Source organism: Fulmarus glacialis, unplaced genomic scaffold (genome assembly GCF_000690835.1).
Source record: "Fulmarus glacialis isolate BGI_N327 unplaced genomic scaffold, ASM69083v1 scaffold5004, whole genome shotgun sequence".
NCBI classification, from domain to species: domain Eukaryota; kingdom Metazoa; phylum Chordata; class Aves; order Procellariiformes; family Procellariidae; genus Fulmarus; species Fulmarus glacialis.
Genome location: NW_009208530.1, coordinates 6,849 through 24,260, shown reverse-complemented (window position 1 = coordinate 24,260; position 17,412 = coordinate 6,849). Strand labels below are relative to the sequence as shown.

At 37.4% G+C, this 17,412-nt stretch overlaps 1 protein-coding gene across 1 annotated transcript; it reads right to left on the bottom strand.

The window, feature by feature from the left end:
• Window positions 1–4,187: 4,187 nt before the first annotated feature.
• LOC104075854 (band 4.1-like protein 2) lies at window positions 4,188–15,747 on the bottom strand (the record flags this gene model as incomplete). The annotated part of the gene is made up of 4 exons (XM_009576510.1): window positions 15,260–15,747; window positions 13,661–13,873; window positions 5,068–5,143; window positions 4,188–4,225 (listed from the first exon to the last, which is right to left on the bottom strand). Coding segments are annotated over exons 1-4 (795 nt in total), but the record flags the coding sequence as incomplete, so codon positions are not given.
• Between the last annotated feature and the right edge of the window lie 1,665 nt (window positions 15,748–17,412).

The window sequence follows — 17,412 nt, the reverse complement described above, 5'->3', positions numbered from 1 at the left end:
CCTTATTCTCCCCCACGCTCCATCCGTGTCAGGGGCTTCCAAGAGCACCCAAAATGCCCGCAGCCTGATCGACCTTGGGGGCAAGAACCCTTCTCATGCCTGGCAGGACACCAGTGGGTGCTCCAAAGCACTGGGACTCCTTGCAACATTTATGCATCCCATTTCTTACGGCTGCTGCCCCTGGCTCTGCAGGGGATGAGGACAGTGAGCTCTGCAGTGCTGCTCAGGAAGGCATTCCCTTGGTCTTGCCACTGCTATCCAGCTGAAAAGGCCTGATAGCCTCAGGCACCTCTAGGTGTTGGTGGTTCTTCTCATCTCCTGAGGAGCTGGTGTCTGTTCCCCAAAGGCTGAGGCAGGATTTCAGTCTATCAGATGAGCTTTGAACTCAGCCCCGACAGGAGCTGGCCTTGCAGTGGAGAACCTGCAGCAGCCTTGTCCAGCCTCCAGTTTTCCTCCCTCAGCTCCCTCCTCCAAGTAATTCCATTGGTTCCTCAAGGACTTTCTTTCTGATGTCTTCGGGCTGCCCCTGGGCCAGCTCTGTCCCAACAGCAAAGCCAGGCAGGCTGGCAGTGGGACACGGGAGGATACTGCCTTTATGCTGCCCTGGGGCATTGTCACTGCTGCATTGCCAGGTGGTGGCAGTGTGACACAGGGTGATGGGGCCACCTGCAGCCCCACCCACCACCCAGCATCCTTCAGAGGAAGGCCTTTGGGGCGCTGGCCCTGAGGCAGTCCCCGTTCACAGGAGGCCCAGAGGGTTGCCCCGGCCCTTGGTGGCCATGCACTGGGCACAGTTGCTGGGCACCCCCAACGCATCCTTTGCCACTCGTCTCCCAAGGACAAACCCATGCTGTTACTCTTCTCTCAGGCCATGGCAGAAACCAACCCTGCAGCCCAGAGACCAGCCTTATTAGCCATGCCCTCTCTGTGCCAGAGCTTACATCCATGAGGCCATGCAGTGAAGAGGACCAGGGACTTGATCTGGCTTGACACAAACCCTTTTCTGGGGGCGTAAGGGGGGGGTGATTTCCCTCTCTGCAGCCGCAGCCTGGAGGAAAGCCAAAGCATATCCAGAGCCATAGGTTGGGATGGAGAGTGCCAATAGACTACCATGGAATTAACACAGGCTTTAAAAAACAAGTGAGCAGAAGTTACGCTGGTGTGGTGGAAGGGCTGGTCATTTTCAGAACTAGAACATTTGGATCCGTGCCCAAAGCACAGTGAGGCAAACGATGACTCTTCCAAACTGTAAAAATAGCCCATTGCTGCTATCACCATGACATCCCCTTTACCCACTGAAACCAAGCTGTGCAGTTGGCCGTGTTTATATAGGATACAAAACTCACTTCAGCCACGGGGTAAAACTTTCAGAGCTCATTTGTGACTTTAACCTTTCTTGAGAGTTATTCGCCTACTTTGATTTGTGGGAAGATGTTCAGATCTTATCTAAAACCCTGGCAAATCTCTTTCCTTCAGGATTTAATATTTTGAGTACTAGAAGAGTAAAGAAAGTACTGTTCTTGTCATTTTGTATGTTGGTGCTGAAATTGCTATGTACATTCAGACTATGTAAATAAAGGCATTTATACCATATACATTCATTTGGTTGTGGTGATGCCAGAGGCGAAATAAAGGGTTTTGGTTCCCTCTGCATGAACTTTGCAGAGATGTAGAGAGCATCTTTTGGATTTGAGATGATTTCACACATAAACATTACTTTCAGTGGTGTCTGTTGAATCTGGATCAATATTTAAAAAAATGTGTCAAATTTAATGTCATCCCTATTTTTTTTTTTCCCCTAAATAAAAGATGTCATACCTTAAACAGACCATTTAGGTTTATTCAAACACTAGTCTACACATCTGAGCAGTCAGAAATAAAGATTTGCAAATCAAAACTCAAGTAGAATTAAACATTTATTCCGTATCAAGTTCATTCAGACTTTTCTTAATTCAGGGTTAAAAACTGATCTTAATTGTACATTAAGCAAACATAGTTTTACTTTGTATTAGCAAACTGTAAGTAACCATAGAACCTATGTCAACTCCAATATATTTCACTTGTTCATACGTGCATAAAATACAGTCAATGCTGGCATCCTTTAAATGCCTTTTGTTATAAATATTTAATTAGACCACTGACTGAATGCAGTAAACAAACCCAACAGGATCTTCATTTGCTTCTGACTAATAATCACTATGCAGTTAGCACTTCTTTTTGTTTGTTTAAACTGTGTTATCCTCTACTGAAATCCAGATTATATTTAAAGCAGAAAATATGAACAAGGCTATCACAGATCCCAAATTCAATGATGAAATTCCTCCCATCTATCTAAGAAACCACAGACCAAGAGGGGAAAAAAAAAAAAGCAAGTTGATTTTTCCCCCCCCTCATGAAAGCAAGAGGCACATGTAGATCACCCTAAAAAGATTAGTAACTTACACCTGCTCCCACAGATGTCAATTATCAGGAAAGGAGTAGGTCACAGATATGTCATTTGCACTGTGCTAAAAAAATTAAAAATTGCTTCTAGAAATTAAGTCTCAAACATTCCAACAGTCTGTTCACTCAAGCTATTAAAACTAACCTGCCATTACGTCTCACAAATATTACACTATTGAATCATGAACCTAAGTTACTTTATCCTTTAACATGGTTCTGTCATTTCAAGCACAAAGATTCAGTTGTTTACAATTTTTGGCAAATACCTCTCAACATCTTTCATCCTCCCATACTTTGACAAGTCTCTCTGATACACTTACATGTTATCTCTGTAAGTGAACTGAACTCTCTTTAAAGAAAGTAATAAAAGGTAACTGAAAGTTCCTAACAGTTCACAGCCTGTGAAAGTTGTTTTAAGTCATGCTCCTCCAGAACTATTCAAACAATAGTTTCTTCCTCTTTCCTCCTCTCCAGGCATTCACACATTACTCGGAAGAATCTGAGGCTACGTGGACATTACCTTTAAGAGTTACAATAGTTTTAAGGTTAAAATAAATTAATTTAATCAATTGTTCATGCTCTATGTATGCAAATATTGTGTACACATAACTCATCTTCTTTAGTATAATAGTTCCATACAATTATTTCGTGATATATTTCAGAAATTTCCTAGAGATAAAGAGGTTTGGACATTTTTTCTTTAAAGCTACAGAATGCAGAAAATCAATCTATTTTGTTAATATGGAATCTGTGGACTTAAGGAACTTTATACATTTTAGACCAAAAGTTAAAGGGCTTAAATATAATATTTCAATGGAGGTTATTTTGCTTCCTTATGAAACTTTCTGGGTTCCCAAAAACCAAAATAAAGCAAGTTTGAAGAGTGGCTGGTATCAAAGTTCTTAAGACTACTCCCACTTAAAGTTTTTAATTCTTCAGAGCAAGTAGCCAAGATACAGAGTAATCATTTACAGACCACAGAGACATATTTTATCAACTATTCAAGATATCAATGCAGAGACGCTGATGGTAAAATTGACTACAGTTCATTTCTAGGAAAAATCAGAGACCACGAAACACTACAGTAAGAATTTCAAGTTACAATGAAATGAGGAATAGGTTTCACCTAGTACAGGCTTAGCTTCGTTATGCTGGTAGGTCATCGACTTTTCTGGGCAATAGTGGAGTACCTTAAATGTTATATCTATGCTGGCATTCAGACAAGCATATTTGGAGAAGCTATACTCAAGAAAAAGACTATAAACCAGGTCCTTCAAATTTGCATCTACAAAAGCAAAGTAATAAAATTACAAAGATAAATGAGGAAAAAAAACCTGAAGGAAATCATCACAAAAGAAGCTGAAATATCTGTTTAAACAGTTCTGTAGAAAAAGAACTATTGACTTAAAGTTCACACTGGCAAGTTGACACCAGTCAGAAGACTTATTAAGGCAAAATAGAGAGTTCTAAGGGCAAAAGAACAAACAGATTACTCTCAGAGGTGATAAATTAATTTACAAAGTAACCCTCAAAAAAGAGAAATATCTGAGATGTGCTTTATGTTGGAAGCCAAACATCAACCATGTCAGGCATGCCCTGGGCAATGGGAAAGACATGCAAAAACAAGCCAGAAGAAATAATTCCATTGTCAAACAACACTAGGTGGCTGCAAGAAAGATCTTAAACTAATTATCAATATACAAAACATACAAGTGGCAAAGAAACGAGAAGGGTACAAAATGTACCTGTACTCCTGCAGCAACATTTGGTGACAAATTCTGAACTACGAAAGAAAACCATCAAATTATAGTAATTTGCAAAGATGTCTCTATATCACAGTAAAAACATGCTGATTTGCCTTGAGTGAACTGTTTTTTTTTCCCCACAAACAATTTCATATATAAGCTTGCTATCTCAACACGTTAAAGCTATTTTTTTCTAACTGAGCATCTCCTGTCAGTTCCTATTCTGTGGCACTCACCAAATGACACAACATGTCAGAGAGAAGACACACACAGGAATTAGCTTTCAGAAACATTTTGTCACAGAAACCAAATTTTGTCTACTCTGAAATATCTCTCAATGCATTCTGCATGTCACATATAAATATACTTTTTTTTCCAAAAAGTGCTTTGACTCAATATAGATTCCAAGAAAGTGTCTTGTTATGCAGAAGTTATGTCAATTTAATTTTAACTAGACTTTAAATTCTAATAAATCCCAATTTTATTCATATAATACAGGCTAAGTTTGCATATGTACCTAATCCATGCAAAATAAACTAAAATAATTCCAGTTAGAGCAAAGTGCACATCCATGCAAATTTTGTAGTGATATAACTAAGTTTATAATTGCATTGCAATTTGTTGTTGGGTTTTTGTGGTTGGTTCCCCCCCGCCTCCCCCAGTACATAGATTCATCAGAGTTCCTTATAAATATTTGCTCCCAAAATTCAACCCTTTCTGAAGATTCCAGAAATATGATATACGATTCCCTTATGCACAATCCACCCCTGCCCTTTTCAGTTCATGATAATGTAGCATTAACCCTTGCTTACAGGGTATAGGGATAAGAAGCCCTAGAGCACTCCCATTTTTCCTGTATATAAACAGGAATAAGGTTTACATTGGTATTTCACAACGCACTTGTGAAACTCCGTGATCAAACCAAATGCCAGAACATCTTCACAGTTATTGCTCAGCTACAAAAACAAAACAAAAAACAAACAAAATCAAAGAACTGAAGACCTAGCAAGACACCACGATCTACTTACTGTCCCTGTCTACTGGTTACTGTCACAGACATACTGCATTTTCACCTGAAACTGTATGCCTCTTACTCCAGCCCTTGAAAGTCAACTAATTCTACAGGGGTGGGGCAGGAAGATGCTTGGCAAAAAAGATTCATGTGAGTCATCTGCAGATAAACCTATATTTTCTCCCCAAATTTAATGCTACTGTGTGTTAAAAGATGGTTTTGTCTTTTAATATTAAAGTGCAGAACTCTTACCCTAAACAGCTAAATCAGGCCATTCAAAAAAAAGGCAACTTCTTTCTTAATCTGTTGATAGACTAGCAGCCAGCTTTTTCTCCAGCGAAAAAGTGTCAGCTTCTCAGAAACGATTACCTATGATGCCATGTGCAAGCAGTGGCAACCACATAGAAATACCATTTCTGCTGCACATAATTCAATATTCCATGCATAAAACAAGTTAAGAAGTACTCAGAGAAAAAGAACTTAGATGCGTGTCAGTCTCAACCACTCAGAATGTCAAACACTTCAATACAAATATCATCTCTGAAGGAAAACTTCTGCAATTCACCATTATTTATAGGTAATAAACCAGAAAATTGGAATAAGTAACACCAGGCACTTTAAGAAGCATGTGTTACCAGAGGCATAAGGAAGGCTCACACAGCACATGACACAGCTGATCATGACAGAGCTCTCCAAGATGCAACAGGCTGAAGACAGAACTTCCAAAGAGTTCCTGGGCTTCTTCATTACTCTCTGCAAGTGATGATATCAAGAAACTCTGTAACAGATATCTTAAAAAAGGATGCCTAATGGATCAGACAACTTCTGAGTCTCTAGTACCACAAAAAAGAGGCTTGGAGTAGTTTTGAGTGTAAACTAGACCTGGAGTTAGCAGGAAATTTATTTTCCATCCTCCCCCACTTACCATATCTATTACGTGCACTCTTCAGAGCCCATTACTTCCCCTTCCAGACTTACCAGGTGCATAGAGAAGGAACGAACTCAGGTACATGTATAAAATAACAGAAGTAAGAAGGCTGTGTAGAAATCAGATAGAGCCATAGACCTGGTGAAATGCATAAACTTTGATCTGGGAAGTATATTTCCTCAAACAATATGAATGATCACTATTGCTTGTCTCGAAGGAAAAAAAAGAAAACAAGAAGGTAAGGTTTGGACTTTTTTCTTCCTGCAAAGAACACCAAATCTAAAATACAACTTCCCTCCCAACCCGCCCCCGCCAGAGGATGACATAGATCAAACAATGCCCATCATTAAGCGGAGAACATAGCTTTTCCTTACGTGATCTTTGGGAACAACTATCTCTTTCACTTCTCATGGTTCCAAAATAAATTAGCACTTGTAAAGAAAAACTATGATGTTGTCTGTTCAAATACACGAATGGACAAGCTATTCAGTGGGATGTTAGGGCTTTAAAAGTATCCTTAACTCTGAGTGCAATACGAACTTATATTGTTCCTGATTCTTTTTTCTCCCCAAGGACTCTCATGTTGACATCTTTTGTAAGAAAGAAAAATCAAGACAGGAGAGCAAAACTGTTTCAGCTGGATTAAATAGTCACTGGCTGCACTAAAGAATTACAGTCAAAGAAACTGAGACAGTTTAAGTGATCAAGTTTGGTACTTCAAATGCTAAATAATTATTTTGAAAGGCCAATCTTAATTAAATAGATCAAGAACATGAAGTGAGCGGACCTTGCAGCAACTTGTGTCCACTCAAGAGCACAACATTTAGCTACACTGCAACTTCTGGAAGATAGTATAAAACTGTGTTAAGGGAAGGCTATTCTTGAAGCAACCTAACTCTGTCCTCTTTGAGCTGAACTATGTTGATAATACACATACTTCAATACAACATTTGATGTTTTTGAACACAGATGCTGCAGAACACTTAACAGACTGAGAGGCACTGAAGGATAAAATGGTAACATTTGAGTTTGGTCATGAAAACGTATCAAGGATTAGGATCTGAGTACCTTTCACTCAAAACAGTAAACCTGCTTCATGTAACCAGCAAACATTTGCTAAAGATTATCATTTTCTCAATCTTGCCTTGAAAATTCTTTTCCCTTACTCCCTCAGTTAAAAACAAAGCCACTGCCACACATGTTATCACACAGCTCTCAGCAGCCAAGACAAGAAGATCCTTGAGCAATACCGGGATTATTATTACAAAAACCAATCTGTGGTAACCAGGACAGAAAACAGATATCGCAACATATACAAATTGGCTTCAGTCGTATCACAATTACGGGACTTTACCTATTCACTTAAATTAATCCCTCTGCCTATCTCAGCTTCATATTACAGAATTCAAGCATTTAGGAATATAGCTGAACTCAATTTTCAGCAAGTTAGGATATCCAATTGTCACTTGGTAAATACTAAATTTCTAAAAATGTTCAGTGAAGCATGGAGAGCCTGGTCCAGACCAACCTCTATACAGCTTTTGCTGCTTCGTCTAAATCTCAAAGATAATACACTTTTAAAAACTAATTACATTCCGCTCTTCTTTTGTTAAACACCAACCTTAACCAAAACCTGTAACCTCTTTTCTAATACAATTATTTTATGTATTCTACTAATTACATTCCAGTCTTCTTTTGTTAAACACCAACCTTAACCAAAAACTGTAACCTCTTTTCCAATACAATTATTTTATGTATTTGACAAAAGCTCACTAGCGTCTTATTGAATTGAAATATCCACTTTTTTAAGTTTGAAAAAATTCTTTCTATATCCAGTCAACTTTGTTTGAGAAATTAATCTAATTTCATTTGTACCAAACATGTCACTTGGCAAAATAAAGAACAAAACCAGCTTCAACAGGGGAGCAGCAGGGGAGAAGGAGCTGGTTTTTGTATAAGAAGTTACATGAAACAAGATTTAATTCTTTCAATATCCAAAATTCAAAATCCATGTTATAAAAAATCAAGTATGTTGAAATGTTTTAAACCACTGGAGCTGAATAAATGTAGCCACAAATATGTCTAGAACTAAATTAAGCTCACAAAGCAAAAGGGAATATAAGCGGGACAGAAATCTACCTACCACGTGAATAGCAGCTTAGAGAGCAGTTTCTGGTCTACTGAAATTGCATTTCTTCCTAAGCACACAGACTATTGTCAGTGGATATTCTGTTCTTTCAGGAAAAAAGAAAAACAAGATGGACAGAAAAAAGAATGGAAATTAAAGTAAAAAAACCTGTCAGAACTGAAACACAGGAAGACAGCTAGCACCTGAATCTATACTAAGATTACTTTTTAAAATAAAGGAAAATAGAGGGAAATAAGAAGATAGGTGTCAGAGTAAACAACTGGCCTAGATCATGGAATTCAATGAGCAGTAACAAAAGAGAGCTGCTATTTTAGAAGCCATTTAATAGGCACTGCTAGGGATATTATGCCTGAACTCATCCATACTCCCAGACAAGTATAAAGTCTCGGTCTTCCAATTGTACAAATGTGGAACAAGCCTAAGGAAGTTCTTCGATATTTAGAGATTTCTTGTCTTACTTCAAAAAAGCTAAAGAAAAACAGGCACTTGGACAACAGTGATAAACGGATGAGATTCTGTGGAACTGCTTTTTCCTGCAAGTGAAAAAATGTGAGAAGTGACCATCTTGCTAAAAGGACCACATACAAAACTATTAATTTTGAGAACCTAAGAAAACATAAAAAAGAAAAAAATGGAGTTTCCTTTCATACTCTAACTTAAAAATAAGAAAAATATTTTGCACTGAATTATGTTGTGTCTCCATTTGCACTTTTTCAGCAATAGCACCTTTTCAGTAAACTCCAAATTATTTCAAAGGTATCTTTTTAAAGTAAAAATTGTAGAGCACAGCTAGGTATTGCTGGTATGAGGATTAATATTTCACCAAAGTGCCTAAGTCAGAATCATCATTTCACCTCAATGATATGCTGCACCACAACAGGTAGTAGGTGCTAACCCTCTGACATGACAGAGCTTCAATTCACTAAGATTCCGTATGGGAAGAATGGTTACTAGGCTAGCACATTAGATAGTTCCTTGCAAAATGTCAGGATAGTAGTCTCAACCAGGGATCAGTGCAATGTTTTTGGGGAGAGTTTGCACATAGGCACTGCAATTATTACATTATTAGTCAACTTCATGGATTTACAGCTATGCCATTGGTTTTATTTCTTTAATAATTGTATGTTAATACCATTCATGCTATCATCAGTTTTTAATTGACAGAGTATGTGTGTAATGTGCATTATATAGTCTAAATTAAATTATTAACACAACTAACAGGTTTAGAGTAATTCCAGAATTATACTCCTACAATGGTGAAATATAGCTATAATTATGCACATCAGTTGAGGTTTGAAGGGACCTCTGGAGGTCATCTAGTCTAACACCCCTGCTCGTGTCCTATAAATGATTCAAACGAACATATAAAACAGATTGTTTCTATTCCACTTCATCGCCCTCCTTAATTTTTGCTTCTGTTCTTACAGCAAACTCTTTTTATTACAAATAATCAGAAAACATGTTTCTTGCCAACCGACTTAACTGAATCATGATAGATTTAAAATACTGCAGAACAGAATTTTTCAGTTGTAAATGTAAAATGGTATCTTTTTGAATCTGTAGTAAGCCACAACTTCATTGAAGTCTCATTTTTGGATGGGGCAAAAGCCCAGGAAGATAAAATTCATATAGCCTTTCAATTAAAACAGAGATACCATTCAGATTTAAACATCCTGATTTTCGTGAAAAATCAAAAAAAGAACTCCAGGGTTACTACACCATCTATGTCATTTTTTGTTTTATATATAATTTCTATAGATATTTCTCCCTATATATTGATAGATAACTAAAAATACTTTTCAAGAACTTTCAGGTGACGCAATTCCTGCAAGTTTAGACCATAAGTATGCACAGCCTTATGCAATGTGTTCTGGAGAGCAGTTATTCTGTAGTATATTTTTCATGTTCATGTTTTGTTTATTCTGATTTTTTTTTTTTCCTATAGACACAGCACAGGAAACAAGTAGACTTAACTAACATTAACGAAGGCTTCACTATTGCTTTTTACAATTGACTTAATTTACGGTGAAGTGGTCTACATTTGACACTGTCAGGGAGAGATCCCTGTAGGGCTAAAATATTGTACTTTAAGAAACATACACTGAAATTGTTTGGTTTTAACATCAAGAATAGGAATTATTTAACAAATGGAGGCTTCAGAAAGCTTGTATTACTAACAACTAGAAAACACAAACCTTAAAAATACCAGCAAACTGCAGCAAAACATTCCGAAGGAGTACTTCGTATTGACAAACAACAAATAAGAATTTCTTAGATCATAGGAAGAGTTTTATTAGAGAACAGGTTTGAAGAAAGCTGTACTAATGCATGAAATAAGACTTAAGTTGTGATGAAATTTCTGGAAGTCTTAAAACCAGGTAGCTTTTTTTAGTCTTCCCTAACTATTAGTTTCGCAAGATCTTGAAGGACAGGTGAGAAGTATCCATCCAGTATTATATTACAGTACACAAAAGGACTTGTACACAATAGCAATTAGACTACTAGAAAGCCTAATGAAATCTACAATCAAACAGTGTAGGGACTGACTGATGGACATTAGAAAATGAAACAGCACAAGAGAAGACAAAAGGCTTCAAGCAGAAGCCTGCACTAATGCATGACTTGTAATGTGTGTACTACGTCAAAATTTAAACAATTTACATTAGACAAAAATGGGAATATTTTCAAGGAATCAGCTGGGTCTAGGAAATGCCATGACATCAGGACTGTTTTGTCCTTAGATCAATCTGAAAAACATATCTAGATGTCCTGTTTTAGAACAGGCACAAATTTTAACCACTCTTCATAACTCAGATATTCAGTCTAGGCACCATAGCTAGTCAGTTAGTTACAACATCATGCAAAATGTAACGACTGTGTTCACAGGTGTAGTCCAGAACAACTATTTTTCCCCCATTCCAAACAAATGGATACTCTAGTGCAAAGCATAAGACAGAAGTGTAAAGGAGGAGTTGACTTTAGTGAGGAAACCTATCAACCTAGGGCAACGAAGCTGGTGAAGGGTCTGGAGAACAAGTCTTATGAGGAGCAGCTGAGGGAACTGGGACTGTTTAGCCTGGAGAAGAGGAGGATGAGGGGAGACTCATCGCGCTCTACAACTACCTGAAAGGAGGTTGGAGCGAGGTGGGGGTTGGTCTCTTCTGCCAAGTAACTAGTGATAGGACGAGAGGAAATGGCCGCAAGCTGCGTCAAGGGAGGGTTAGATTGGACATTAGGAAAAATTTCTTTACTGAAAGAATGGTCAGGCCTTGGAACAGGCTGCCCAGGGAAGTGGTGGAGTCACCATCCCTGGAAGTATTTAAAAGACTTGTAGATGTGGCGCTTAGGGACATGGTTTAGTGGGCATGGTGGTGTTAGGTTGACGGTTGGACTCGATGATCTTAGAAGTCTTTTCCAACCTTAATGATTCTATGATTCTAACCTTCTATAACAAATATTAATTCCCCACACAACCACCAATGCAGTGCAGTTCTAATATTTACCTAAAAGTCTGCTTGCTGTGGGTGTCATATTAGGTACCATTTTGCAGAACATGCTGAATCATATCATGTTGCTTGGTCACATCTTTAGCTTACTGAACCCATAAATGAAAATTATGATATTCTAAACTAGCAGCTTATATGGCCATAGAAACTTCTCATCACCTTACAGCCATCTCCTATGACTAGAACAAACAGCAATGAGACAAATTTCACAAAGAGAAATGACTGTGACTGGAAGCAACAAGTAGAAGTGAAGCATCAGAAAGCCAAACAGACTTCACCAGCTGTTTAATTCACTGGATTCCTCTTTTTCCCAGAAGTTTACAAAAAACTGAACCCAAGAACAGCTTAGAGCTCCTGTCCTGCAAAAGCAACTGCTGAAGAGCAGAAGGTTTTTTAGGATTAGGATGCAGCTGTGCAAAGGAACCAAGCCTCATTATTAGAATCTGCCTTTGGTGCTACTAGCTGGAAGAACTTTTGAAAATATCACCTACACAACCTTTGAGATACAAAGCTAAAGTCTTCAGGTACTATGAACATGGTTTTCAAGTGTTTGCAAAGTTTATTTGAATTACAAAATAGAACTAAGCAAATTTTAATGTGTTTTACAACTGACTGGCTGGAAGTATGGTTTCCAAATATAAACTGTCCTACAAGGAACACTGTCTTCTTTTCAAGGGGGCACCATATCCCAGTATTAAATAAATGAGCTTATTTCTGGGGTATCCATCAATCCAGCATAAAATAGGGAGTTTCTAGTTAAAACAATTCCCAACCCTTCAAAAAGTGTGCCTGAAGAAGTCATGCAGCTTATAATAGTTGGTGTTGCATTTTCTGCTGGCAAAAGTGACAACAAATGAACTTTGTAATAGAGAACGGCCTCTCACACCTTTGTACTGAAGTGACTGGCATCTTTTGGGAGACAGTACTAGCCTGAAGTAATCTGCTGATAGGACCTAGTTACTACCTTACTCGTACAAAAATTCTCATAATAAATCAAACTAAAGGTTATTTCACTGAAATAAGATTTGGAATGCAACTTTCTTCCTCCTTTCATGTAATTACATGTTTCATAATTTAATCAATGTAAAATATTAAGCAACTACTATTTGACTTAGAACTTGGACACTATTGTCAGACTGAAAGCGTGTGTGTGTGTGTGTGTGTGTGTGTGTAAATAGATATAGATAGATAGATATATTCAAAGGATATTAAAGTCATAAAAACCAAGAAGCTATTTTCCATTTAGCTCACAATCCCTATTTCTGTTAGTGATCTTAAGTCAGATTCAACAGACTAATATACACTATACCTAATCCAGTGATTTACAGTTGTAAACAAAATCCATGCAGGCATGAAAATGTGGAACTAGAACATAACTTTAAATACAAGTATGTATTTTATACCTGTAACAGAATTTTTCTTTGAAGCAAGCTTTTTAAACTTTAGTTCTCCAGCTGAGATAACTTTAAAAAAAAATTAATGAACTCAAGACAACTTTATTAGTGTGACACTACCTTCAGGAAAACCTTAATCTTTTGCAAAAAAAAAAAAATCAAGTTTCAGCTGTCAAACGATCACCATTGAAACGATTTGTATATTACATTTTATCTTATCTGCTAGTGTACCTCGGAGTGCATTTTTAAGGATAAACTGATAAGCTTTTAAAGATGGCATTTTAAAATGAAACTGATAAGCTCTTAAAGATGGCGTTTTAAAATGAAACGTTAACTGGCCCCTAATGATAGCAATGTGAATGTAACATTGTAATGAGCTCACCAGATATACAAAATGTATTTGTTAAACACTCAGTGCAATGAAAGCAAATTTTCTTTTTCTCTATAGAAAAAGAGCTCTTTATATAGATACTTGATGCCTTACCTCTAGGTCACAGCTGTATTCCGTGCCATCCAGAAGCATTACTTTACACTGCACAGATTTAATTTTCTTGGGAGACTTCTGAGGAATGTTTTCTGTTTTAATTTCAGCTGTCTGAACTTCTTTTGTCTCCCTTTTTTCTTTTTCATCTTGTTTTTCTTCCTTTTCCTCTGCAACTTTCTCTACTTCCATTTCTTTACCATCTTCTTTGGCAGGCTATATAAAATACAGTTAAACAATGACTAAAACTCAGGAAGGTGGATATTTTTAACTTCTTCATTTCTTTTATAAGCTACTAATAAATAGGACATTAAGCTTTCATTAAAGTTATGCACATACTGGAAGCACAATAACCAGTGTAAGCATTAAGGTCTTCCTTTGGGGACCAGATATTCTTGCTCTCAAACCACAGAAGGTGCTTTTTTTTTTTTTTCTTTCCTTGAAATGAGATTTTTTTTTTTTAGTGTTTTATTGGCTTTTTTCCCCCCTAACAGAAACAAATTTAACAAGAAGCTCCACAAATTTATAAAAAACTAAAAAACAGTGTTTATGAAAGTCACTTTATACAGAATCACAGAACAGTTGAAGTTGGAAGGGACCTCGTGAGATCATCTAGTCTAATGCCCCTAGGGCCCCTCTAGGGCCACCTAAAAGCAGTTTGCCCAGGACCATATCCATTTGGGTTTTGAATATCTTCACAGATGGATACTCCACAACCTCTCTGGCCAATCTGTTCCAGTGTTTCACCCACCATCACAGTAAAGATTTTTTTGTGATTTGAGATGGAATTTCATGTTTTTAATTTGTGTCCATTGCTTTTTGTCATTTAACTGCATACCACTGAGAAGACTGGCTCCTTTTCATTCCATCCCTTCAGGTATTTATACACATTGATAAGATTCCCCTTGACCCTTCTCTTCTCCAGACTGAACAGTACCAGCTCTCTCAGCTCCTTCTCGTATGAAAGATTCTCTACGTCCTTAATCATTTATCACCACCCCAGAATGTGAGGTTTGAGTGTTAAGAATTGACATGCAACTTTCCAAAAAGCAAGACTCTGGGGTACTGCAGAAGGTGCCGTTTGGCTTGAAACTCAGCTGCAACCTCCCAGAATGAATCAATAAGGACAGCAACCAGAAGCATGGTTTCTAGGTAAAGAATAACAAAAATGGAGATTTTTAAGGACTCAGAGATAATCCCTTTGTTGTGGTTAAGTCACTAAGGAGGTATTCATGTGATCCAAAGGCTTCAGAGACAAAGCTGACTTAAGAAGCTTCTTCTCTTATCTCTGCTCATTTCTACTACAATGATACAGTTCAATGTTCCTTTGAACTATGCCAAAGTGTGAGGTCACGCTAAAATTAGACATCTAGAACAACTGGAGTAAAAAATGCTCTGCCACAGAGCAGGAACCTTTAAAACCAGCTATGCTACCAGCTATGCTACTCGTAACTGTATCAACCCAACTGCACAAAAGGCCAGATAGTAGCTGTCATTTTTTCCCCGATGTGATCCTAACAAAGCCTTACATGAATTACATAAATCATGTATCAGATCTCATTAAAACTACTCCAAAGCATCCATTAGCCTTCCCACACATACCTGTGTTTCAGCTCTACTAACAGAGTGTTTTTCTTCTTTGTCTGCTTTAGCATTATGCAGATTTTCAGCCGCTGCTTCTTCTAAGCTCTTTTTTGGCTGAGCCACCCCCTCTGCTGTCTGGCATTCACTTTCTTCAACTACTTGTTCTTCCCCTGTGGTCCTTTTCTTTGTCTCATCTTTGGGCTCTGCTAAGGTGTATGATTTTTGTTTCTTAAGCCAGGGGGGAAGGAAACGAGAAATACCCTTGCTTTCAGGTGAAGCTTTTTCCTTCTTCTGGCTACTTGGACTACTTTGGCTAGTTGGTGCTGGGACAGAGGAAGAATCTTGAGCTTCTTCAGAGGATGTTTCCCTGGACTTTTGATTTTCTGGAGTCTCTAATGCTTCTTCAGGCTTGTCCTTGGCTTTGTCTGGTCCCAGCTGCTCGGAATCTTTCTTTACTTCAGTCTCTGAGCCAACTTCAGTTGTCATTGTCAAAACTTACACTAAAAAAGCAACAATAAAAATAGTTTTGTTATGAAGCATTACTACTTTTACTGACTCTTACATTATTTGCAGTAATTTGTAGTAATAATCTACAAGACTTTCTAAATTAAACTTATTAGGGTTAAAGAAATACTTCTTTTCAAATTCTCAGCTCACAAGTAAAACCAGTGAGCTAAAACTTAGTGCTCAGCAGATAAAGATTTTCAAAAACACTACTGTAAAGAGGTCTACCAATAGTTTCCTTCTCCTTGATAAAAATGTGTGCTCAGTGAAATGCATTTGTTGCATTAGCTACTCCTAATGTTATCGGCCAAGATTATTTCACGAGTAACTTCAGTTCTCTTTCTACTGCGCTCCTTGGCTGACCCAGAAGCTCAAATTTCAGAAGAGCATCCACCTTCTCTAGTTAAACTGGTAGATACAACCCCCCTACTATTCAGTGACACTTATCAATATAACACAAGTTTTATACAGAAAGTCTTTTTAAAATCAAGAAAGAGTGCATGCTTCTAGTTGTTCCTTTTTACATTAAGAAAAGCCATTCTTGCCTTAAAAGAGACTCAGTTAAAGCATCTATACTCTTAGACATTATAAACTCTTCCATCCTCCTTATCATCCATACCTTTTCAGCAAAGAAGCAACCAGTACGCTTACAGTTGACAGTACCAGAGCAGACGTCGATTTTAGAGGGGAAGTCACAGCTTTAGTATTTAAGTTTCAGTTTATAGTCAAATCTAAAGTTAAGATTGTATTTAAAGTTAAGAGTGTATTTTCACAATTCCCTTATCTCAGTCCACAATGAACCAGTGGTAGGGATGGAGGAAAATAAAAGAGCAAGCTTACCAAAGAATAGGAGAAAAGGACGGTGAGCACGATACTGAGTATAAAAAAAAATTAGAAATTGTAAGTCAGTGATACTGTTGAAATTACCAATAATGCTAAGAAGCGTACTTTTTTTTTTTAAAGTAAGATTGGGTTCTTAATCACGAGTTCATACCGATCAACCTAAAATCATAACTCTTATACTCTCTCACCACTTCTGCCTGCTTCTTCCTTCAGTGAAATTAAAGACAAAACATAATACTATAACAACAGGATATGCAATAATAATCTTTAATCTTAACATTATTTGCTATTTCTTGAAAAAATGTTAACTAGAATAAACAAATTTTGTTAGCTGTGTGGCACTGGACTTCGCTGCACTACTTTGAAAATGTAATGTAATATAATTAATTTTTCCAATTTAATTGAAGTGAGCTAACAAAAATAAGCACACCAGGGTCCAACAAACAAAGTTTAAAATGGTTGGATCCCATTAGAAGTCACCGATACTTATTTACAACCTTCTTCAAACAATTAGTTTTAAACTGATGGTCTGTTTGTCTGGCCTGAAGGTTAGCAGGTTAGTTACCATCACATTTATGGCTTTAAAACATTGGGCCCTCTCCATTAAAATTGATTGCAAAATAAGCACACCAGGGTCCAACAAACAAAGTTTAAAATGGTTGGATCCCATTAGAAGTCACCGATACTTATTTACAACCTTCTTCAAACAATTAGTTTTAAACTGATGGTCTGTTTGTCTGGCCTGAAGGTTAGCAGGTTAGTTACCATCACATTTATGGCTTTAAAACATTGGGCCCTCTCCATTAAAATTGATTGCCAACAAT